This window comes from Miniopterus natalensis, chromosome 8, assembly GCF_054644295.1.
Source record: "Miniopterus natalensis isolate mMinNat1 chromosome 8, mMinNat1.hap1, whole genome shotgun sequence".
Taxonomy (NCBI): domain Eukaryota; kingdom Metazoa; phylum Chordata; class Mammalia; order Chiroptera; family Miniopteridae; genus Miniopterus; species Miniopterus natalensis.
This window is the reverse complement of record NC_142088.1, coordinates 15,261,713-15,287,439: the sequence shown is the minus strand read 5'-3', so window position 1 is coordinate 15,287,439 and position 25,727 is coordinate 15,261,713. Positions and strand designations below refer to the sequence as shown.

Here is a 25,727-nt window from a genome sequence, read left to right as displayed (position 1 = left end):
TATCCTCAGGTGAGGATTAAAAAACAAAGTGCAGTGGAAGATTATATAGAATTGTTAGTATGTGTATCAGATGTATTTAGGAAGAGAGGAAGAAAACATTTAAGAGGGCATGAATCTAATGAACAAAATAAACTGATGAACAAAATAGGTACAGAGATATAGAACCATGGAGCAGTTGAAGGAATCTCAGAGGCAAGGTAGGGAGGAGGAGTCGAGGAGGGAGAGATTAATCAAGGAACTTGGGTGCATATATGTGTGACCTGTGGACACAGACAATTGTGTGGAGAAGACCTGGGGCGGTGCCAGGGTGGATGCCGAGTGGAGGGGATCAATGCAGGGGGGAAAAAGGGGATGTCTATAATACTTTCAAAAATAAAGATAAATTAAAAAACAAACAAAGAGAGCATGAATCTACCAGGTGTATTGTAACCATACATACCAATATACGTACATACAAACAACAGCCCACAGGCATCTTAAGAAACTAAAGTAGGGCCTGGCTGGGCGTGGCTCAGTGGTTGAGCATCAACCTAGGATCCAGGAGATTGAGGTTCGATTCCCCGTCAGGGCACATGCCCAGGTTGTGGGCTCGATCCCCAGTAGGGGGCATGCAGGAGGCAGCCAATCAATGACTCTCTCATCATTGATGTTTCCCTCTCTCCCTCTCCCTTCCTCTCTCTGAAATTAGTAAAGATATATTTTAAATAAAAGGAACTAAAGTAGGTATATTCTCTCTGTTTTTTCCTCCTGTGTTCCTGATTCCTTCAACTATCATCCCTCTGATGCTATAAAACATCATATTCCAATTTATTGACCCAAAATTCTAAGGAAGTATTTATTATCGTTTCATGAATGTTTGCTCCAGCTGTATTATGCTCTCACCTAGCAATTCTGTATAATTTTCCACTGCAGTGCAAAGACTTGAAAGCAAGCATACTACTTTAGCATCTCTCATGATGTCTTATATAGGATCCTGAATATAATCAACATTGTTATATAATATCTTTTAAAAGTAATATTAGAAAAGGGGTTCTAAATTATTCTGCTCAAGTGTTTTGAAAATTATTTTAAAACCCTGTCATTTCAGGAATTTTCTGTAACTCCAAAATTTGCTTCAACTTACCAGTATTTTGAATGTTACAGCACCTACAAGTCATTAACATCAGGGCCAACTTATATATAGTACTTTTGAAAAGAAATTTTTAGGGCAACAAAGATTCTTTTTCCTCACTGTATTTCTGTGGAACCATTCTGTGCATTCTGTGTAACCTGGTATGTAACCATCACCAGAGTAGCGAGGAGAAGTGGAAAGGAAAAGTCTACCGCTGAGTTTCTGTGTGTGAAACTAGGTCTGTCTACCCAATGATCAGCAGTTAGGTGAAGTTCTTGTCAAAGAGAAGAAAATGAATGCAGTCTGAAAACAATGATACTGTTGATTTTTTTAAAGAATCTCCTCGTTCTTTGATTTATTTTATACCCTGAATCATATGACATTGTAGTTTTATGGCTTAGTTTCATATCTTACTTGCTGAAATACCACCATTTTCCTAGTCTAGGTGCTTGCACACTTGTTCTCTAAGGGTCATATAGTCAATATTTTAGGTTTTGAGGGCCATAGCATCGATCTCACCAAAAGTAGTTGAAAAAAATGAACAAGTGAGCGAATGACTCAGTGGCATTAATCAAAGATTTGATGTTTTCAAAATAATTAATTGTACATTTAAATTTCAGGAGCAGAAAACAGTTCTTCCTCCAAAGCACGCAGTACCTGAAGTAATAGAAGACTTTCTCTGCAATTTCCTGATCAAAATGGGAATGACCAGAACTTTTGATTGCTTCCAATCTGAATGGTAAGCAATGATGTAGATAAATAGTTCTCTAGAAATGCTGACAATGTTTAACATGCACCCTTTTAACCCACTTATAAGACTGAAGTCACTCAATTTATGAAAAATGGATAAAATAGATGGAAACCTTTTCCATCCCCACTACTCACACCACAACACACACACACACACACACACACACACAAACACCCTCACTCAAACACATAAATGCACATAATCAGGATATCAGTTTCAAATAAATTTATATTAAATATCTTTCTGAAATAAAAAAATAAGTGATTTTAAAAAATCAAGATAATGGAATATCTCCTGGAGTTATATAATATAATACAAAGCTATTTTAGGAAAGACTTTTCCTAATATCTTCTGCATAATTAGGGTAGTATTTTCTGCATTAAGAAATCCTACTAACAGTACTACTTTGTTTGTTTTACTTATAGTATAATGTCCTGCCTTTCTCTACTCACACAAATGATTGATTCTTTTTCTATAAATTTTCCTTCATTTAGAAGTAAGTGGGAATATTTTCAAATGATGCCTAAAGACAAGATTTTCTTGTTATAGTTGAACATTGTAATAACTTACTGGTTATAAGCTTCAGGAGGCATGCTGTCTTTATTCCTTTGCTGCAGTTAGTAATGGCACCAGACATGTTTTCAGTGCCCTGTTCTTTAATAAAATATTATTAAATAATCAGATATGAAAATGTTTGATCTTTAAAAGCCATTGCATATTATAGAAAGAGGGAATGATATGATATATAAAGATGTTTATAATGTTTTTTGGATAATCCTAATTTTAAATATAGGGGTCACCCGCCAATGTATCTCAGTGGTTGAGCATCGACCCCTGAACCAGAAGGTCAGGGTTCCATTCCCAGTCAGAGCACATGTCCGAGTTGTGGGCTTGATCCCCAGGAGGGGGCGTGTAGGAGGCATGATTGATGTTTCTCACATTGATGTTTCTCTTTCTATCCCTCTCCCTTCCTCTCTTTCTCTTTCACTTCCTACATAATCCTTGGTTATCTCCAATTTGGCCTCTGCTGAAGGTTGGGTGGTGATAAAAATGCCATCACAGGTAATAGTGCAATTATTTATGATTTTTTTATTGCTAATTTAATTTTTGTTAATTGTAGGTGAAATTATAAATTATGCAGTAGTATATTCCTGTAATTTTCTTTTTTCTTTTTAAATATATCTGTTGATTTCAGAGAGAGGAAAGGAGAGGGAGAGAGAGAGATAGAAACATCAATGATGAGTCATTGATTGGCGGCCTCCTGCACACCCTTGACTGGGGATCCAGCCCACAACCCGGGCATGTGCCCTGACTGGGAATTGAACCCCGATCGCCTGGATCCTAGGTTGACGCTCAACCGCTGAGCCCTGCCCGGCTGGGCCTTGTAATTTTCAAAAAAGATAAATATTGATGCTTTTGGCCAATAAAATTTGGCATAATATATAATTACTCAAATTGGGCAGTGTAGTTAGAACTTTCTGGGAATGGTTAGGTTTAAAGCCAGAGTCTAGAACTAAAATTACACTTGAAAAATCCCTTATGCTGCCCAGTATGTGTGGGAAGTGTGTGTGGTGCTGTGTATACATTACTGTCTCTCAATGAATCCTACACAACTAGTTCTTATTCCTTTAGCATTTAAACCTATTGCTGATTCTTCAGAAGATTAGGATTTGGCTTCTGGTTATGTGTTATGTGGTAAGAATTTTTCCCCCAACCAGGATTAAGTTAAACACAGGAATGTTGTGACTATTCTGTCAGGCTAACTTTTACTGTGCTACAATATATTAAAATTGTAAATATGTATACAGAGATTATTTATGTACTATGTTTTTAAGAAGGCAGGGTTGTAAGTGAATATTTAACATAACTTAAATTTTTAAACCAAAATTAATACAGTGTTCATTAAATATGAAAGATTTAAAAGTATTTAAGAAGATGAAACCTAAGGTTTATCACTCAGGATTGCACTTTGTGTCATATTTGTTATTTCAGTATGTTTCCATGCTTTATCTCGTTTACTTCTCCCAACAACTGTATACAGCAGGAAGCCACTGTCATATGTATCTCTCTTATGTGGATGAGGAAATGGGCTTAGAGAGGTTAGGAAATCTGCCTTAGTTAAGTGGCAGCCAGGCATAGCCAGTAAGGGGCAGTCAACTCCTCTCCTAACCACCATGCTGAATTGTGGAATTATACAAGGGAATCTTGAAATAAAAGTCAATAAAAGTGCTTTTTTAGCTTGATTGTAGACCAAGAAAACTTGAGGAATATTTTGATTTAGAGTTCACATCTGTCTTCTTGGTAAAATATTTCCCCCCTCTCTCTGTGAACACAGAGGAAAGATTCTCACTTGATGCTTATTATCTGTATGACTGTTTTTCTGTCTTATATTCTGTGCCTCGAGTGCCATCACAAAGGGAAAGTAATGCTTACTCTTATTGGAGCATTTCTACGTCCACTGAAATTCTATCATAGTAGTCACCACTTGGGGCAGTGGGTCTTAAACTCTATTGGCATACACACAGATGTTATGAAAGCCTATGCACTTTCTCCATGAAATATGTGTATTTACTCTATTTCCACATAATTGTAATTAGTTTATGGACTTTATAGTGAATATGAAGACCATTAATGTAAATTTATTGGCAGTAATTCATTTGAAATTCTATTGGTAGTAAATTTTATTTCCAGTTCCTAATACATATGGACAGTTTTCAGTCCTATTCTAAGGATAAATGACTGAGGAGGAGGAACAAAGAAGAGCAGGATATTTCTTTAAAATACACACACAGATGCACCTGAAACAAAACCAAAAATTCTTATGTAAGAATATGCAGATTTTACTGAGAAATTTCCAGAGTTAGTAGTTTAAAATGACTAATTATCTTATACTATTATAATAATTTTAGTGAGTTTAAAGTCATCTTTGGTATTTTTACATGGATGGTATTAATTTTGGTTGATAAGTAACTTTCGAATGTCCTAAGATATAGATGTTTTAATATGTGTTATGTTTGATTTTTACTTATTTTACTACATACTAATTTATTTACATAGCATTTATTTAGAGGACTCTCTAGCACTTTTTTTCTTATTGAAATAATTTTTTAGTGATTTTTTTCTGCATTAAATAAAGCAAGTTTCTGAAAACCAATTTTATGCTCAGAAAAACTTTATGGTCCAATACTTCAATCAATCCTTATGTCTTCTCTTCTGAGATAAGTATAAATCACATCTGAAATGTGGATAAAATAGTGAATTTATGATTAAATGGTTATCTATTTGCTGTTTTAGAAATTGTGGCAAATATTACTAAGTATTGATTCAATTATCTTACCCTTTCTCTTGCTGTTTTTTTAAATTTCAGATAACATATGTAACATAAAAACATATGATTATTAATATATAATAATAGTAAAAATTTATAATATGAAAATACTGATAAGCATTTTAAAACTAATGTTTAGCCCATCTGTAGCAAGCTTTATAGAGATTTGTTTACCAATGACTTTATTACTTGAAATGTTTTTTATGCTGATTGTTTTTATTTAGGTTTATTAATTTCCACCTATAATGATTAAAATTGTAATTATTTACAAATCTGTAAATGTTTCTCTGATGTTCCTTCTTATGTCACTGAGAAAACAGAAGTGCCACGGCCCCTGCCTCCCTCTCTGCTCACATGCTGCCTCTGTCCTCGGGTATTCTGTTTCATCTGTCACAGAGGCCGCACCATACACACTGTTGTCTGAGGTCACCCCTCCTCTTCCCTACTAGATCCTAGCTCCTCTGGCCTACTCAAGGGCATTGCTCCTGCAGTTGTCCCCTCTCTTTCCTGCATTGTTAACTTTTCCCCTTTCTGCTAGATCATTCCCATAAGCAGACAGATGTGCAATAATGTGTCATATATTAAAAGAAGAAATTAAAAAATACCCTGAACTCCATATCCGTTTCTAGATTCATCTTGACTTCTTGGCTCTGCTTTATAGCGTATGTCCTTGGAAGAGTTTGTTGTTGCTGCCTCCTTTCCAGCTCTCATACGTGCTCAAGTTCCACTTTCATCTTCATGACTCACCTTTTTTCAGTGACTTCACCTTGCCAAATTCAGCGATCGATGCTCAGTACTCCCCTTAGTCACCCTCAGCGTTTGTCACTGTCGTTCATTTCTTCCTGCAACACTTGACGCACTTGGTTCCTGACCACAGATCTCATATTCTCCTCTTACTTCCCTGCTTCCTCTGCTTTTCAGTCTCTACTCAGTAGCATTTCCTTTTTGTCCCAGTTTTAAAGCAGTCCTAGGACTTCTTCACTTCTCCCTTTAAATTCCCTCCCTAGCTGGCCTCCTCCAGTCTTGAGTCTATACATAGTATCTATTTACTGATGATTCCCAAACTTAAATTGCATGTCCTGACAGTTTTCCTGAACTTTGGACATGTGTACCCAATATTCATCCTCACTTGATTGTCCAGTAGACATACAGCATTTAACATGAATAGGAACAAGCCCTTGATTTCTTGAACCACACAGTTCCTGTTGCATTGTCCCCGTCTCAGTAAGTCGCTGTCTGTGCTCACCAGAAACCTTGGAATCATCCTCGACTTCTCTTTTTAACCAACCTGATAGCCGATCTGTAAGAGAATCCTGTAGAGAATCCATTCTCTCTCCTGGACTATTTCAGCAGCCTCTGAAGTAGTCTCTGACCCTGCTCTTGCTCCTCTAGAGTTCGTTTCTTTAAACAGATGCCAGAAGAATCTTTTAAACATAAATCTGATCCGTGGCACTTACCTCTCCTGTGGCTTCAGTATGAGTCAGAGTGGAATCCCATTCCTCTCCCTGGCTCCCTGCTGTCTCCTCGACCCATCTCTCACCACTCTCTCCCTTGTTCAGTTAGTTGGCTCCAGCTCAGATACTCGACATATACTGTTCTTTTCCCCCCGCTCTCTTTATTGTACATGCCAAGCACTTGATTGCCCAGGGCCTTTTCATGTGCTTTTCTATCAACCAGGAATGCTCCTCTCCCACATATCCACATGGTTCAGTCCCTCATTTCCTTCAGTTCTCTGCTCAGATGCCACTTTGTCAGTCTTACTTTTTCTTCTGTCCACCCTTTGTAAAGTACCGCCAACACCCCCATCCCTCTCCACTCCGGTCCCTCTGTCCTTCTGTCCTGCTTCATTTTACTTCATATAGAACATACCACCATCCACACTAGTATGGACACTTCATTAGACAGAGACTTGAACCATTTTGTTAGTTTCACCAGTGTCTAGATTAGTGCATGAAACATAGATGTCCAGTTATATTTTATATACTATAAAGATATTAGTACCTATCAATTCATTAATTATTATTTAAAAATGTATTATGAACATTGACATTTTAATTTATACAAGTAATATTGCAACTAATTTCTATAAACCTTTCCTAAGACTTAACTTTTTGAATTGTACATTATTTAAGTGAATTTAGTAGAAAGAAACAACGTAAAGCCTTTTGTTTCATTTTATTCTAGGTATGAATTAATACAGAAGGGAGTAACTGAACTTAGAGATGTTGGTTCTGTTCCAGATGTCTATACCCAGAATATGCTTTTAGAAAATGAAAACAAAAATTTGAAGAAAGACTTGAAGCAGTACAAACAGGCAGCTGAGTATGTTAATTTTTAAATGATTTTTTTTCTTTCTGTTTATTTTGGACTAAATAAAAGAGTTGAGCGAGGCTAATATGTGGATGGTGGTTAATGTACCAGAGTTTTCATTCTGGAGAACTGAATTATATTTAAGTTCTGGTTGGAATGAATGTGAAAGGCTTCACTAGCAAATTAATTCAACATATGACCAGAATGCTCATAACTGCAGCTCATCAACAAGAGTGGAATGCAGGGGCTTGTGTAGGAGATGGTTAATTTGTTATATAATACTCGCTTCCTTATGTATTTTGATAATCTTTTCATGGTTTGTCAAATCTTCCCCTGTGAGGATAAGCTAATTTCTGAAATAATAATAAAATTATAGAAAGCAGAGAGGAAGGAAGAAGCTAGTGTATTCCTGATAGAGGAATTTCAGTATTTGAAAAGTCCCCAAAGGACACTGTTATTTAGTAATTTTCTAGCATGAATTTATACATAGAGGAGAAACTTAACAAAAGCCAAATCTCTCTGCATCTTTCTTTTGTTCTAAAATTAATGCAAGACATACAGTTTTGGGTGAACAAATTTCATTAAATAGACGGTGTTAGTCTGACAAAGAAATATGTGAATGTGTTGACCTGTGTGCATCTCCTCATCTAAGACAGTGTGAGATGGAAAATTAATGCTTAGATATGGAGTAGAGACAGTTCAAGTGTTGTTCATTAATTTTTATTAAACATATTTTAAAGAAGGACTTTCTTTGTTAAATAATCATATTAAAACAAAAAAATTAGATAAACAAACGTACCATGTAGGAACATAATATTTTTATAATCTTTGTAAAAAGTTTACTGTAAAGAAATAAGACTTTATATTTCATACTGAAGGAAACATTTAAAGAAAGCACCTTTTAAAAGGTGGTGGTAAATAAAAGATAATTTGTACTTTCGTTTATTCAGTTATTATATACACTTATAGCAATGTTTTTGCAAGTTATGCAAATTTCATATTATCTATGGATGTGCTATTTGGCACTGTACATTTTAGATAGAAGTGTATAATGACCCACAGAATAATATGTTACTAGAACCAGCGTTCTGTCTGTTCTCGGTTCCATTTCTCAGAAGTGATTTGTGCTGTTGGCCCTGAAACTCTGTGATTTTGTAAAGACACCTAATGGAAGCACTGGGAATTTGACACAGCAATTTCTTCCAGAGTGCTGCCTGGCATACTGTTTTAGTTCCTGAATCCTTTGAATTAGTGCTTGAGTTTGTTGATTTTCTTTTGAATAGAGCCTCTTTGTGCAATGAATTTCACCCCAGTGACATTAAATAATCATTGTTGATTATTGGTTGTTTATTGAGTATTATATTTATTATAATCAACACCGTATAAACTAATAGCAGTGAAATTATCTTAATATTTTAAAAAGACATGGTTAAAACAGATATCCCTCAAATTAAATGTTTCTTGTGTATGTTTACTAAAATATCAGATTGCCAAATGTTTATAAAATATAGACTGTTTACTAAAATACAGTTTTAGATTCCCAATAGGAACTAGTGATAAACATGGGATTCCCTTTGTGGAATTTACCCTAAAGTTTTTCATTTTAGAATTAAGGCTATTTCTTAAAGCAAGATAAGAGTAGATGTTACTTTTCTAATAATAAATAATGTTTAATATGCAGAAGTGTAAGGTTACATATATGTTATCTATTGTCTTGATTATACTGGTAGTATTTAATGATATATCTAGAAAAATCAGAGCAATCATAAAGCTATAAGCTTAACATTTATCTAGGGGAGAGTTGCCTTGGAAAGAATACTGAACTTAAAGTTCAAATACCTAGCTTCCAATATTCTGCTACTTATTAACTCAGCTTTCTTATTGTTAAACTGGGAGTAATTATACATAATATTATTAACTCCTAGGGAGTGATGTGATAATTAAAAGAGACAATCTATATTAAAGAGCTGTGTAAATCACAAAGTGCTTTGAAAATGTCAGCTATTATTATCAATATCTCTAAAGGCTGTGATCCCTAGTAGATTTTTTTTTAGTCATCACATTAACGTTTTTAAAAATTCAGCAGTGACGAAGCATGAAGGAAGAAATGAAAAGGATAAATATTTCAATCTAAAATATCATTTGAATTGCGATAATTAAAAATGAAATTGTAAGCAATGCCTATTTTAGAACAGAGGTCTTCCCTATACTTGCTACAAATGTAGCTTATATTCCAAAATTTAAAACTTGGTGTATAGTGTGTATGTATATATGGTGACAGATGTTAATTAGACTTGTGATAATTTTGCAATATATGTATATATCTCAAATCATTATGTTGTATACCTGAAATTAATACATTGCTATGTCAATTATACCTTGATTTAAAAAGTTTGGGAAATAACTTCTGGGAATTTTTCTTATAGGTGTTCTTAAGGGGAAAATGTATTATTAAAAAAGATTTATAGTTACATTAAAGGTGAAAGTATATTATGTACTAAACCCCGGAGACGAATGACATATGTAGTAGTGTGACATTCTTTTTTTGCAAATGGAGAATACAACGCTACTTTTATATGGAAATGTAGATTGGTTGTTATTTTGAATGCAGATGTCTAGAATGTAGTGACCTGCCGCACATTTGTAGAAAATTGTTGGTTAAAGACTAGAAAGCATCAGTAGAGTTATAAAATCTTTCACAGCTAAGACACTATTTTATAAACCTTGTTTTATTTCGTAGTTGACGTTCCACAATATTTACCTCAGTTTGAGGTTCAGAAAAACTATTTCGAGTTTTATTAATTAGGAACCTGTTTGTTTGATGTTTCCTATCTTCACTAGCATTTTCTTATTCTCATAAGGTAGACATTGTAAATTCTCAATTTGGTGGTTTTCTCCTAAAAATATCATTGTACTTGTACTTTAACATCCTGTAGCCTGGCTTTCACCTCTCCGAGTCTATTTTTCATTCCTGTCCTCCTTCAGCTTCTGTAACAGAGAACTGTTCTGCCTCCCCCACCCCATCGGTGGGCTGCTTTTTCTCTTCTTACCCCCACCCTGTTTACCCTTGGAGGCTGTACTATCTAATAAGACAGCCCTTAGCTACACATGGGTGTTGGCAGGTACACCAGGTGGTGTGTCAGGTAGTGGTGTTGTGAGAAAAATAGCATGAGTGAAGGGACAGAGGTAAGTGGGGCACTGTTTTATTTTTTTATTAAAAAATATATATATATTTGAAATATATCTTTATTGATTTGAGAGAGAGTAAAGGAGAGAGAGAGATAGAAACATCAATGATGAGAGAGTCACTGATTGGCTTCCTCCTGCACCCCCCGACTGGGGATCGAGCCCGCAACCTGGGTATGTGCCCTGACTGGGAATTGAACCATGATCGCCTGGATCCTAGGTCGATGCTTACCCGCTGAGCCACGCCCTACTGGGCTAAAATATGTTTTTATTGATTTTTAGAAATAGAGAGGGAGGGAGAGAAACATCAATGCAAGAGCGAAACCTTGACAGGCTGCCTCCCACATGCCCCCCACTGGAGAGCGAACCCAGAACTGTGGCATGTGCTGTGACCGGGAATCGAATCACACCTTTCAATCTGTGCCCAGGACGTCGCCCAACCAACTGAGGCACACAGGCTAGGGCCATGGGGCGCTGTTTTAGATAGGCTGGGAGAGAAGTCCTCTCAGACATTTGGAGATACTGAGAAAGAAGGCCACGTGTGAACGTGGGCAGCGCATTCCAGGCAGAGGCAAAAGGAAGACAGAGAGTTTGTGGTGAGGACAGCTTGGCTTGTTAGGGGACTAGCACGGAGACCACTGTGACTGGAGATGGGGTAAGTTCAAAAGGCCTTTTTAAGAATTTTCTTTTTTCTTCTGAGTGTAGTGTGAGGCCAATGGGTAGTTCTGAGGAGCTGGCTCTTGTGTGGGAAATAGACTGGATGGAAGGACATGGTGGCAACAGGGAGAACATTATTACGTCCTGCGTAACCTGCTTACAGATTGACTTAGCTGGGTACAGTCCACTAGAATGAAATCAAACAAGCTCCTTATGGCGCAGTTAGGTCCCAACATCTGCTGTTATCAAACTGCACTACTCATCCCGCTCAAACTTTGGTTCAGAACAGATATTGATATCAGATCAGGTGTTATGGATAGAACAACACAAATAGGTGGTGCTCTGTCACTTATTAGATATGAGAATATAATTTTCACTCACTTTCCTCATGTGTAAGTGGGGTGATGTTGAGGGAGTAATTTTAGTGTTTGGCACAATGTCTGGCACATGGCAAATACCCAATACATTTTAAATTATAATTAAATTGCAGTTAATTTTGAGGAAAAATTAAGTGTTTTACTAAGGGCCTCTGATTTTACTTAGAAAATTCACTTCTATAAAAAGTCAGAGAGTACCCAGCTTTTCCGAATACCCATTTAATGTAATGACTTTCAGAAAAAAACACCGTGGAAATGAAGATAATAATAAGGCCCATAAAATTTTATGCTTTATTGTTTAGGTGATTGCTTGTTAAGTTAAGGAAGTATTTTTTCTGGACCTTGGTATATCCCTTTCTTTTTTGGTTAAGAATATAATGAAAATTTTCCTCTAATCTGCTTGAATTCCTTTTTGCCTATTCAAAAATGATTCCAGTATTAATTTTAGTGGGTTAAACTAATTCATTTATAACCAAGTCAAGACAATGAAATAATTAGTAATCATATAGTGTTATCAGAAAATGCATTGCTTCAAGTTTGCACATGTGAAAAGTACTTGACAATGAAGACTTACTTTGATTAGTGCAGGTAAACAAGAAAATGTTTGTATGCTTCCTTTTGCCAAATTATTATAACAAAATATCCCAATAAACCTATTATAAAATGGTTACTGCAAAATACTTAGTTAAAACTATTTGGCTAATAAAATTATTTTACTGGGGCATTCACTTACAATAATTTTTTAGAGTACTCTATTAAATCACATTCATATGTGGAAATGTGGAGTTTAGGGGACAATGTTTTTATAGTATAATAAAAATATGAGTATCTTATACTTTGATAAAGTATAAGTATTTTATACTTAGTAGATTTTGATCTGCTGGTTTCCTGAAACAGGGAAGTTAGATAGTCACTCTGCCATCTCCTTCAGAGAAGAAGCATGTAGAAATGTGTTCTTTATGATATACAAATCTAAACGAAATGTTTCACTGAATAAATCTTACTTCATTATACTTGAAATAGAATCCCTATGTCTGCTTGCTGTCTTAATAAAAGTTTATTTTTAACACAAACATGCTTTTCTAGTATAATGAGAAAATACTACATAGTTGAAAATATTAATTGCTTATAAATATTTCAAACTTTATTTTTTAGAACTACTTTTTCTTACCTTTTATTAAGCAGATGGGCAGCAGGAAGGTCATAATAGGAAAAGCATCACCATGAAATGAATTTAAATTGTTTTACTGAGTAGACTTCATTTGTGCAAACAGAAAGCAAGGCCCAGAAAACCAATTTAATGGTCAGAAAAACTTTAAGGTCTAATACTTCAATCAATTCCCATGCTTTCTTTTCTTGGATGAGTACAAATAGGCCTTTAATGTGTATTTAAAAAGGGAGTTGATGCAGTGCTTTGCATTTGTGGTTCTGCTTAAAGAAACTTCGCAGCATTATTTTTCTACACACAGGGTGGGGCAAAAATAGGTTTACAGTTGTGAATATGTGAAACAGAGTTTATGCTTCTATTATTATTTACTAATTATTGTATTGTTTTCCGTACGAATAACTATAAACCTACTTTTGCCCCATCCTGTATTTTTTTTACCTATTATGGCTTTACATTTCAGATAAGATAAATAAAACATAAGTTCATTTATGTAATTTATCAAGTTGTTGAAAGTAAGGCAGTCGTAGTAGTTGTAAAATATATATTCATAGAAATTTAAATTCTTTATAAAGATAGTTTTACTAATGATCATGAATTTGGATATTTTTAGCCCAGGAGAGAATATTTACCTACTGGCATGCCACATATTTTAGGTAGATAAACCTAGTTGTTAGAGGTCTTGAATATATCTTTTCTACTATGCTAAATAGTAATAGTAATATGATGATGATGATGATCACAGCAACATTTACTGAGTATTTTCTATGTGACAGTATATAGGCCACTTTATGTGCTTCTTTCTAAATGAATGAGAATGCAGGTGTTGTTCTTGTGTTTGCACAACTAAATGCCAGCTCAGCCACTTTGTTTTTCCAATCACTCTACTTAAACTCTCTCCTCCTCTTCTTTCACTCACTACTCATTAGCCACATGGTGGTGGCAGAGGGGTTCTCTCTCTTTTGGTCCATCTTCATTCACACACAAACAAGGTTAAAGTCTGGGGAAAAAAATTATTTGTTCATCTACTAATTGGCATATTCCTCAGATGATTTTTCAAGGCCAAATATTTTAATGCATATTTTGTTGCACCTTCAAGATGTTAGCATGGAAATGAAGCTGAGGGTTAGATGGTGGGAGTAACCCATGAGCATTGTGACACATTATTTATTTACATGTGATAAATACCACAACAGTGGTAGTAGAATAAAGAATTGTACAGGTCATCCTCCTTAAAAACAGGAGGGGGAGGGGAGAAAATAAGAAGGAAACTTTGAAGAATAGACAGGCCACATGTGACTTGATCTAGCAGCAAGAAGTCTCACTGATCATGGTATGCTCCATCAGGGGCCTGGAAACCTAACCTCTTCCCATTCTTTGGCAGCATCCCAGTCGCTGCTCCTCAGTGACTACTCTGACATAGCTCCTAAAGCAGAAATACATTTGCATGCATTTATTTGATGTGAATCTGAGTTTTGAAATACTGTGATACATAGAAGCAGATTTATTCCATTCCGGTCATCTTGTGAGATGTCAGCACTCTAATTCAGTTTATCTATTTTCAGAACGTAAGAGTTTCAGTGCAGTAGCACTTTGTCACTTGACTAAGACTGTTAGATAACTACATTTTTATTAAAAATTATATTTTACATTTTTACATTGAAACTAACATGGGGGTGGGTGAAATATTTTCATTAATTTTTCACATACAGCCTGGGCATAAAATTAATATATTTTATTTACACCAGAAGATATATCTAATCGAAGAATGCTTCTGTATTACAACATTGAATTTGAAGACCTTTCTCATCAAATTACCAATTATTTTACTACTATGATCTGCTCATATGCATTACCAGAATAAAATCTTGGTTTTTCAGAACTTATATGCTTTCCCCCCACAATTATCAGAGCCAAGTAACTCAATACATTCTCTTTTAACTGTGTATTCAAACAAGTTCAGAATTACATGTTGTAAAGTCTTTTCCTTGTAATTATTTGGAATTATTCAGTTTTATATCTATTTCAATTTTGTAAACAAACTCTTTTTTGAAGTAGATGGATTACAAGTTATTTGGCAGCATATCTTTCATTTTCCTTTACTTAAATAAAATGTGAATGAATGTTACTTTTGAAAGTGCAGGCTTTGGCCTATGCACCCCTCCCCCCCATCTCAATTAAGTTGGTTGGGATCCTTCAGTGAGTGTCATAATGGAATCTTTGTTTTTCAATTTTCTTTTGAAGCTCAATAGTAGATTTTAACTGATACTAAATAAATTTTTAGAAAGGAATTAGCAAATATGTTTAAAGTTATTATTATTTTTCAGCAAGGCTAGAGAAGATCTGCTGAAAACTCAGAAAGAACGTGACTTTCATCGAATGCATCACAAGCGAGTAGTCCAAGAAAAAAACAAGTTAATTAATGACCTTAAAGGGTAAGCTGCTAATATTTGTTGGCATATTTATTAAAGAGCTATTTAATTCATGCTAAGCAACTTGGTTATGGCAGAAAGTTCCAGGTAAAGTTCTTTATTCAGCATTTATTAAGCATATATTGTGTGCCTACAATACCCTATGTGTCTGACATACACAGACGAGTAAGTTTAGGCTCCTGCTGTTACCCTCTGCTGTCGGCCAGGGCAGCTCTGGCATTTCCACTTTGCTAAGGGTTGGCTATCACTTTTTCTAAGTTTCTAAGAGTCACTCCTGGAGTGAGTTCACCTCATTTGTTGAAGTACTTGTAAAATTCATTGTCTTAAGAAAGTGGTTCAGGTCAATGAGTTATTGTTTATCCATTCCTCGTTTACAGCCCTTTTTGTCAAGTACCTCAGAGTTCAGTCTTTGGGGTTCTCTTCTGGTTCCTGTCAGAATGTGCTTATTAATTCTTGGAGCATTTTGGATGTATAGTGTCTTTCTTCCCTTGTCAGACCATTAGCTTGGCAGTCAGGAGAAGAGGAGGTAGGAGCAAGTCCAGGAGGACATCTTTTACCTTGTGGTGAAGAGATCCCTGAAGCAGCATTTTCTAGGGAAGGAGGGCCCCCTGTGCAAACCTATAGGGCCTGAAGAGAGGGATGACAGAGCTAGTGTCCTCAGGGGCATCCTGAAAATCAGAGCAAAAGAGGTAATTTCTAATTGATGGAGGAATCAGTTCATCAGGAAAACATAGCATGCATGATTCTAATGTGAATTCCAAAATATATGGAGTAAAACCTGATAAAACAGAAAGGAAATATAAATATTTCCACAGTTATAATTGGAGATTTTAACACTACTCTTTTAGCAATTAGTAGAAAAAATAGGCAAAAATTCTCTAAGTCTATAGGACAAGACAAATTAATTGAGCATAATTGACCTTTCTTGAATTTTACCTTGGACTTTTTAAGTGCACATGAAATGTTAACCAAACTAAGTCATATGCTGAGCCATAAAATAAGTTTGTTTATTAATTTCAAATAATTAATGTCATGCAAAATATGTTCTCTGATTAAAAAAATTAAATTAAAAAATTGATGACACAAAGCTCTGTGGAAAATTTAAACCAGTGATCTGAACTTGCACCTCAGAAGCTCAAAAAACCCCCACAACAAGTTAAATACAAAGAATGAAATAATAAAAATAAGATCTCTTACCAATAAATTAGCAAAGGGACAAACATAAGAAAAATCAAACTCATAAGTGGGTTGTTTTAAAATATAATAAAACTGACAAAATTGATAACAGAATTGAGAAACTCTGAAGTGATTAATCATTACTAAATGTTGGTAAGTTGGAGTGTAAATTACACCTAAGTATTTTGTCTAAGAGAAATGAAGCTCTATAACAAAAACATATGTGACTGGTATAAGAATGTTCAGAGCAACTTCATAATAGCCTCAAACTGAAAACAACTCAGTTCTTCATCAGCAGAATATTGCAGCAACACATTTTGGATTATACATATGATGAACTAGTACTGCTCACGATAAAAAGGAATGAATTACTGATATACACAGTAACATGGAAGAATCTGAAAAACATGCTGAGTGAAAGAAGCCACTTTCAAAAGAGGACATGTTCTATGACTCCAAATATATGAAGTGCTAGAATCTCTTGAGATGTTAAAAATGCTTTATATTTTAGTAATGATGTGGACTACCTGGCATGCATATTTATGAAAACTCTAAGCTATAACATTTAAGGTCTGTATATTTTACTCCATGTAAATTACACTTCAATAAAAAAAGTAAAGTATTTTAAAAGAATTTTCAAATAAAACCAATTCTTAGAGGTGTTTATATCATAAGTTGAGCCAATTATTTTTTCTATGAGATATCAAAATATTTTTATATTTAATTTCCTTAATATGAGGTTAATCAAACTTGTCTTCAAGACCATCCTTTAGTTTATTTTGATGTGAATGACATGCTTTCTGTTTAATTATCTATTGTTTGAAACCCTTGTCTTTTTGAAAATTGTTTCTGGATTAATGAAAGGAACACAATTTTGTTCTCTCTCAGTGAATAGCAGTGATCTTTTGAGTGCGCATTTACGTACAGAGAAATGTGACTGTCCCACTTCCACCCAGGTGCAGGGAAGTTGTAGGTCATATAATACTTCTTCAACTTCTGGGCTCTGATGTGTTGACCTTTAAATGGTTATTCATTTTTTTAATTCCAATGCAAAAAAATGTTTATATGTTAAATGGAGGTCACTGATTTAACTGAATTACCCTTTAAGATGCCCTTTACTTTTCATAGGTTGAAGTTACATTATGCATCTTATGAACCAACTATAAGGGTGTTACTTGAGAAGCACCATACTTTACTGAAGCAGAAAACGCTTGCTTCCATGGAAAGGGACAGAGCTGTCGAGCAGGTAAAAAGGCTGTCAAAGGTACCTCAAACTGATTTTTATCCATTTATTTTTTATAACAAAATTAGAAATAAATTTGAAAAGTTTTGACCAATTGTCATGTTGTAAAAGATTCATTTGGAAACAGTCAGAAAAAGTATTTTATCCATTTTAAACCTGTAAAAATTTCTATTACATTAAATATTATTGGATTAAAGCAAAATTTTAAAGGAAATTATTGAAGTACAGTTAGGGAAAAGTCGTGGTCAGACAAACTTGAGTTTAAGTCCCTGTTTTGACAGCTGTAAACATGTACCTTAGTTAAACACTATGAGCTCAGATTATTCCTATATAAGGTGTAGCCACAATGACCTACCTTTTAATATTGCTTTGAAACTTATATGAGATACTGAACAAAATTTGCGTGCAATTTACCCCCAAATAAATATTTGGCACAACTAGTTATTGACTCAATTTTTAGTCATCTTTGCTGTTGACACCCTTTTCTACTCATTCCATGTTCGTAGGCTTAGGGCAGTTTTGAGGAGCTTCTGGTATAGAATTCAAGAAAAATAAAGCAGAAGTGTTATAGGCTACATAAAAAATATGTAGCCGTTTGTTTAAAATTACAGAACAGAAACTATGCTTAACATTTTTTCATTGCTTTCTGGTGATTCCCATTTTTAGCCAAACTTGCAGTATCTGCAGAAACATGCACAATGGTTATATTCTTCCTTGAATTATTTTATTAAGGTGTGCTTTAATCAAGTGCATTTTGTCTTTTCTTGAGTGTATGTTTTAGCTACTAAAATGCAAAACATCACTTGTGATTCTTTATGCTTGAATTTTAATTTTGTATTCTTGAATTTTATTATTAGTAATATTGCATAAAATGTTTTAAATAACAATTTACATGTTTATGGCATTTTATGTCACACCTTCAGAAATTCATCTCCTTTCTCCTTTTTATCTAACCCGCTCCCCCCCCCCCCCCGCTTCCAGTAAGAGCCACAGCTCTACATCTTGGTTTACTCTGAGCTAGATTCAGGTAGTTCCTACTTATCCTGCCATGGGGCCAGCTTAAACTTTGCTACCCTTTCCCCTTGGTCTTAGCCTTCTCCAACAAGGAATCTATCAGTGACCTGGCCTAATTCCCAAGTGACCACATATACTTTGGCATCTGACAGACCTCTCAGACTGAGTTTCACTATTCAAGGATATCAGGGCCTTCCAGACATCCACGCTGGCAAGTGCCTACACTCCCTCCAGATTATTGACTTCTGCATCTGCAACCTGTCCAGCACTGGATCTGCCGCTCATATTCTGTGTCACTAGAGCTAAGTCATCTTCCCAGAAAGGCCACCAGTCCCCCAGTATCTAATATGAGGGGAATTTCTGTAGTTAGATCAAAGGCCATATTGAGAACACATTTAGGCCACATACAGTCTTTGCATTTCACATTGCTCTTCACTGGTTTAGTTAAAAGAGCTAAGGGTCGGGAGTGGAAGGTGTGAGTTCAAGTTGTGCTGCAAAATAGCCATGTGAACATTCAAGTAATTCTGTTTCCTCACCTATTAAACAGATAGTTTATATTTATCTAAAATAAAAACATGTTTAAAAAAGTAACATTGCTCTCTGTATGGGGCATGGTTGGATTTTATAGTCTACCATTCAGATGTGCAAAGAGTTTTATCTTTATTTTCTGCAACTTATTTTGTCCTTGAATCCCTACTCCTGCTGAAGGCAAAAGAAAGCCTGCTAATAAAGACTGTTCAGATCTTTCTGGGTTACAACATTCTCCAAGTTTGACACAGGATGTAATATTAACTGACTGTTTAGCTAAAATGTAACTTTCAGTGCCAATTTTCTATCTTCAGATGGCATCTTTTCTCCCCATTTTTTCCCAGCTGATTCCTAGTACAAGGGGTTCCTACCTATCCACATGTCCCAAAGCCTACATGCTGTCCTCTTGGCCTTCACTTTCTTTCGAGTGAGATGTCACTGGTTTGGCCATATTCCTGGTATTCAGGTACATGGTTCTGGGTGATTCTCTTGACTCTGACACTAACTTACCTTCCTAAATGCAAAGCCTCCCTGCCACAGCATCTGTGAGACCCCTAACATCTGAGGCCTCATTGTCCCGATTCTCATTCTTTCTCTGGTTCAGCGCTTCAAATGTTAACATTTTTATGTATGATTTTGAGACTTGTTGAGACTTCTGATTTCCCTATACTGCAAATACAAGCCATGGGCAATTTAGAAACTGCTTAACATCTACCTACATAGACACACCTCCTGTAGTCAATTTTCAAATACCACATGGCGGGTAGTATGATTTTCCAGCACAGTGCAAAATATGAAGGTCTCTTTAAGGGGATATCAATTTTCCTAGACGATTCCATGAAAAGCTAGGAGAAAGTGTAATCTATACTTGGAGTATCCCTGAACTATCTGGATTTATGTGCCCTTTGCTTCCAACTTGCCCCATTTAGATTTTTAGCTTGACAGGTGAATCAGGTCACTCATATCTGACCTCATGCTTTTTTTCTTTCTCAGGCACAGAACCCTTCATACTTCTTTGTTCCCTTGGATTGGATATCTTCCTGTCCTCTCGCATGTCATCAGTCACTCTACATCCCCACTTTTCCCAGTTAGTTTTAATTTACACCAGTTATCACAGGGTAATTATAAATATCTTTTACTTTTATCTTAAAAATCTAATTTGGAAAATACAAGAAAATTTTTAAAGAGTTTATTTTTTGTTATCTAAAAAGGGGCAGTTAGGATTTAGAAATAGCTTTCCTCTGTCAATTCTGTTCAAGATGGTAGAGTCACTATGATTTGAGAAAGCCAGATTTGAGTAGGAGATGCCATTTCTGCCACCATAGTTTACACTATGGACATTACTAATTAAAACTAGGCACTTGGGTGCTCTCCTAAATCTGTTTTGTGTCTCTCAATGAAAACTGGACAGAGCAGCTGCCATTCTCAGGATGAATTCCGTATTGTGAATAGTTCCTCACAGCATCAGATTTTGTTCAGTATCCAAATGGGCATACATGCTTGATGGAGCCTATGAAACATTGCTGGAATCCTAGTTATGAGAAAGGATGGTAACATCTGATACATATACATACACGTATTATATATATATATATATATAGTGAAAGATGAGAGACTCACAGTTCACTGCATCTAGGGTTCTGAGTGGCCAGAATGACTGTTAGATATTCCTTACACCAGTCTAACCCTAGGATCAATTAGCATATTCTCCAAATTAGGACAGAGAATGTAGTCTCAGACCTATCAGGTCTTCTGTGGAGAACAAGCCGAGGTTACCATTTAATGAGCTGAACCTTTTTGGGGACCCTTCATACAAAGGATGATTTGCTACCAATCTGGTCCTTTTGTTTTCTTTTTCTTTCTTTCTGCTGGGGCATTCTTATCAGGTACACCCTGGACATGCAGCCATGGACTAGCCTTTTAACTTGAATCTGTCAGTATGTCATGGAGCTGTGGAATGATTTTATTGTGAAAATATATTGAAATATAAGTGCAAATATATTAAAATATTTGAAAAGTTCATCCATGATCCAACCTGGAAGATACCCATTTTTATGCTTATTTCTTTATTATGTCTCAGTGTTTTGATGTAGTTATGCTCTGAGAATTCACTTCTAACCAAACTTTTATGATGTGAACTTAGAACAGTATGAAGTATATTGTGTCTTCTATCTGGCTTCCTAATCATTCCTTCCTTAAAAACCTTATTTTAATGAACATGGACCTCATTATTTTTCTCTTTAAACATACAGAACTCTCAAGTACCATGCATAAAGAAGAATTAGAATTTAAACTTTTTAAATGTGATTTAGTTTGTATATAAAAGGGTGAAAGTATACTGTGAGGTGACAAAGGAAAGGAAAGGGGAAAGGAAGGGGAGGGCGGGGAAGGGAGGGGAAAGGAAGGAAAGAAAGGAAATACCCAACAGAAAATGGGGTTTGTCAGGGGATTTGTTGTGGGCAACTACAGAGGTAGATGGACCACTTACCATATTTGTTTGGGATGTTGAGCCTAATGATGCCATACACATACCAAGAGGGCATGAATACATTTATTACTTACATATTTGGATTTTTGGGTGAAAACAGCGTATGTCTGCCATGCAGGTTTGCAATAGCTAAGAGGGCAAGGAAAGGAGACTGACTTGGGTTTTTTACTGTGGCTAGGATTTTGGGCCAGGTGAGAGTTCTCATGTGCAATGAGGGCTTGTATGGTTTGAGTCTTCCACCAGCACTGAAGGAGGGGGCACCCAGGCTTTCTTATCAGCTTCCCCAGATGTGGGCACAAAGGGAAGTGGGTGGCGTAAGCTTTAAAAGCTCTTCGCCATCAAACATCCAAGAATGGAATCAGATTTATTATAGAAATCAGCCTGAAAGCTCGCAATGTTCAAATTTGGAACACTTTGAGCAAGAAAATAAATAACATAGTTTTGGATTATAACTCAAAATATAAAACAAATGTTCATAATGCTTAAATAAATGGGAGATGAAAGAATAGAAGAGAGAAGAAAAAATCTCCTCAAAGAAGAATTCCAGATAACATATGCAGATAATTTTTCTCTCAAGGAGGTGGGGCTTAACCCCTAAGCTGTTAAGTGTTTGCTACACTTACCGACTTGCTTCCAAAAGTACAGTGAAAACGGGAAAAAAACTATCTCTGCAACGGAGAAACTTGGCAAATACTACTTCAGAAAGGTGATCAAAGTTAGCGTCATCAGTGTTTAATCATGATAGCATGTGCCCTTGATGTGATGTGCTGATAATGGCATTTCTCCTCAGTGGCCTTCCTCCCCAAACTCATCACTGCAGTCTAACCTGGGAAAACATCAGACAAGTCCAAATTTATGGACATTCTCCAAAATAGTAGCTGGCCAGTCCTCCTCAAAACATGCTGACTGAATGCAAGGTAGCATTGTGGATGGGGTCCTGGAAAGGAAAAAGGATGTTAGGGGAACATTAATGAAATTAGAATAAAATATGGACTCTTGTTAATAATAATGTACCAGTATTAGTTTATTGCTTGTGACAAATGTACCACAGTAATGATGATATAAACGAGGGAAACGGTGCAGGTATACAGGAACTCTCTGTACTGTACTTGAAACTTTTATGTAAATTTTACACTGTTTTAATTAAAAGGTGCATTTAAAATTTTTATAATGCATTTGGTATCCAAAAATAGATGTAAATGTTCACTCCTTTTCCCCCAAGCATTTCATGAGCACTAATCTAACATTACAATTTATTATCTGCTATTTACTGTTAATAAATGTTGCTACTCAGTGGAAGTAGAAAAATGTGTATGTCTGTATATAATTCAACAGATAGTATTTTGTGTTGGCATAATCATAGACAATGAGGAATGAGATACCCTTTTAAGGTTGGTTTTTTAATTTAAGCCTATTGTTCAGGAAATACAGGGAAATGGAATGCCACCGAACTAACCAATGTTCTTAATTACAATATATGTTTAATAAAACAAGGAGTCTCTGTGGGTGTAAAATTCGCTAAGAGTTTTAGGAATAACAATAGTATCTTCATATTTTACTTCCCATCTAATACCTACCTCATCTTTTATTGACATAAAGATAAATTAAGTTCTTGTGAAGCAATTTCAACAGGGGAGAAACCTCTCTCAAAGTAGAGATCTGAATGATTATTATTCAAAGTGTGCAATGAGTATTCTCGATTAAGGAGACTATGCTGTAAAAGAAACGTTTCAGCCCTGACTGGGTGGCTCAGTTGGTTGGAACGTTGTCCCGTACGCCAAAAGGTTGCGGGTTGATTCCAGGTCAGGACACATATCTAGGCTGTGGTTCAGTCCCTGGTGGGGACACGTACAGGAGGCAGCTGATCAATGTTTCTCTCTCGCATTGATGTTTCTCTCTTAAAAAATCAATGAAAACATATCCTTGGGGGATGATTAAATAAATAAGTAAATAAATACATAAATAAATAACTAGTAAATAAATAAATAAATGTTTCAAATGCTTACCCATAATAGGTACTTAGTAATTGCCTGTGGAATTAATTTAAACTTAATATTACATGTTTCTTTTGTTGTTGTCATTTATGTTTAAAAATTTTAAATTCATAGGACTTAATTCAAGAGAGATTAATATTTTTTATATTTTGCCATCAGTACTTAAACGTTGCATTTTTAAACTGTTTTTGAGTACTTAATTTATAACCCCATATCTTTGGATTTTATTTTTTAGATTTCTGGACTTCGAGCAACATTAAAGAATGTGGAGCCACGGCATAGTAACCAAGGACCTAAAATTAAAGGTGAAAGTAAAATGTGATAAAACTATAATTTAATATTGGGTGGTGATTCACAACCTTATCAGAGCTCAAAATTCTAGAGATACTTGAAAGTGAATAAATGGTGTGGTAACTACAAATTAAAATGTTAAGGAAAAATTGAGAAGAACTGTAGATGTGATACTATATAGATTAATTTTAGAGAAAAATATGAGTAAATCATAATGGGAGGATTTTTGGGCGTGATGGAGTGTTTGCTACCAGACTTGTCTTCTCCCCAAAAATGACTCTAAAAATAGACTGTATATGTGCGGCAACGACTTTTAGATATTGGAAAACAGCACAAGTCACAGAAGGCAAGTGACAGAAGGAAAATTTATAAGTTGAGCTCCATCATCACCATGATTTTGTGCCTAGGGAATTTTCCAAATAAGCTTCATGGAGATGGAAGTCAAGAAGAGCATGGCAGTCCTGCATGAACTGAAAAGGCAAGCTGTGGAAGCAACTAGAATATGTAAGAAACAGCACCAGGTAAAAGGGAGCTGCAATGCGCAGTGGCCCAGTTTGTGAAGGAGTTTACTACAAATCCTTAATTGATGGCAGGACTACTCATGCAAGACTACCTCAGACTTCTTCAGAGAGAAGATTCTATAGGAGGAGTAAGAGGAGACCAGAGATTCTAGAGGTCAAGCATTGATGGGAGACTTTGAATTCTGATCACGCCTGGATGGAGAGACCTGTTTAACACCCTGGTTAACATCAAATTAACATTCAGCATCCTGTATCCATCCTATAAAACCGAAAACAAAGCTTATACCAAATTCCTAGAAGAAATAGAGTTTAGAGTTTGAATCTTGCCGAGTTAGAGAACCTTGGGAGATATTTAATGCTTTCCATGGATCTACCTACCATACAAAGCATAAAATTAAGCCTCAAAATTCAAGGTGATCAAAAAATTCATCTGTGTGCTAGAACAAAAATCAGTACCCTTCAGAGGAAGACAGTTGTCCAGATTCTTTATGATCTCTCATCTATCTTTCTCAGCATATAATTAAATTTTCTAGATATGTTAAAGAAACATGAAAATATGAGCAACGATAAAGACAAAAAGCAACTGATACAGCATAGGTGTTAGATTTAGTAAATAAAAATGTTAGAGAGGCTATTTTGAATATGATCAAGGATTTATAGGAAAATATGACATCAGTAGTGGAGAGATAGGGAATCTTGGCAAATAAATGGAAACAGAAAAGGAAATAGAAATTCTAGTACTGAAAAATACAATAACTACAATGAAAAATTTACACTTTTCAACAAATTGTGGATTACAGGAATGTCAGTGAATTTTAAGAGATCAAAAAAAAATCTGTTTTAAAGAAGAAATTTAAAAAAATGGAAGGAATGTGTCTACTTAACATATATGTAATTAAATCCCCAAAGGAGAAAAGAATGAGAGTGGGGCATAAAAATATTTAAATAAAAGATGACCTAAAATTTTCTAAGCTTGATGTAAAACATCAACTTACATATAAAAAAAAAATCTATAAACACAACGAAAATCATGCCTGGATGCATCATATTCAAACTTTTAAATTAAATTTAAGTGAGAGAATCTTGGAAGCAGCTAGAGAGAAAAGACATTACATCAAGGAGAACAATAGTACAAATAAAGGCCGATTGCACAGG

General features: G+C 35.3%; 1 protein-coding gene across 1 annotated transcript in view; it reads left to right on the top strand.

Annotated features, from left to right (window-relative positions):
* The window catches only part of SPAG16 (sperm associated antigen 16), a 403,525-nt gene that overhangs the window by 11,422 nt on the left and 366,376 nt on the right, over window positions 1–25,727 (top strand). The window contains exons 4-8 of the mRNA XM_016196754.2: window positions 1,732–1,850; window positions 7,375–7,512; window positions 15,213–15,320; window positions 17,622–17,739; window positions 23,996–24,065. Coding sequence (XP_016052240.2) covers window positions 1,732–1,850; window positions 7,375–7,512; window positions 15,213–15,320; window positions 17,622–17,739; window positions 23,996–24,065 — 553 coding nt within the window. The remainder of the gene's footprint in view (window positions 1–1,731; window positions 1,851–7,374; window positions 7,513–15,212; window positions 15,321–17,621; window positions 17,740–23,995; window positions 24,066–25,727) is intronic.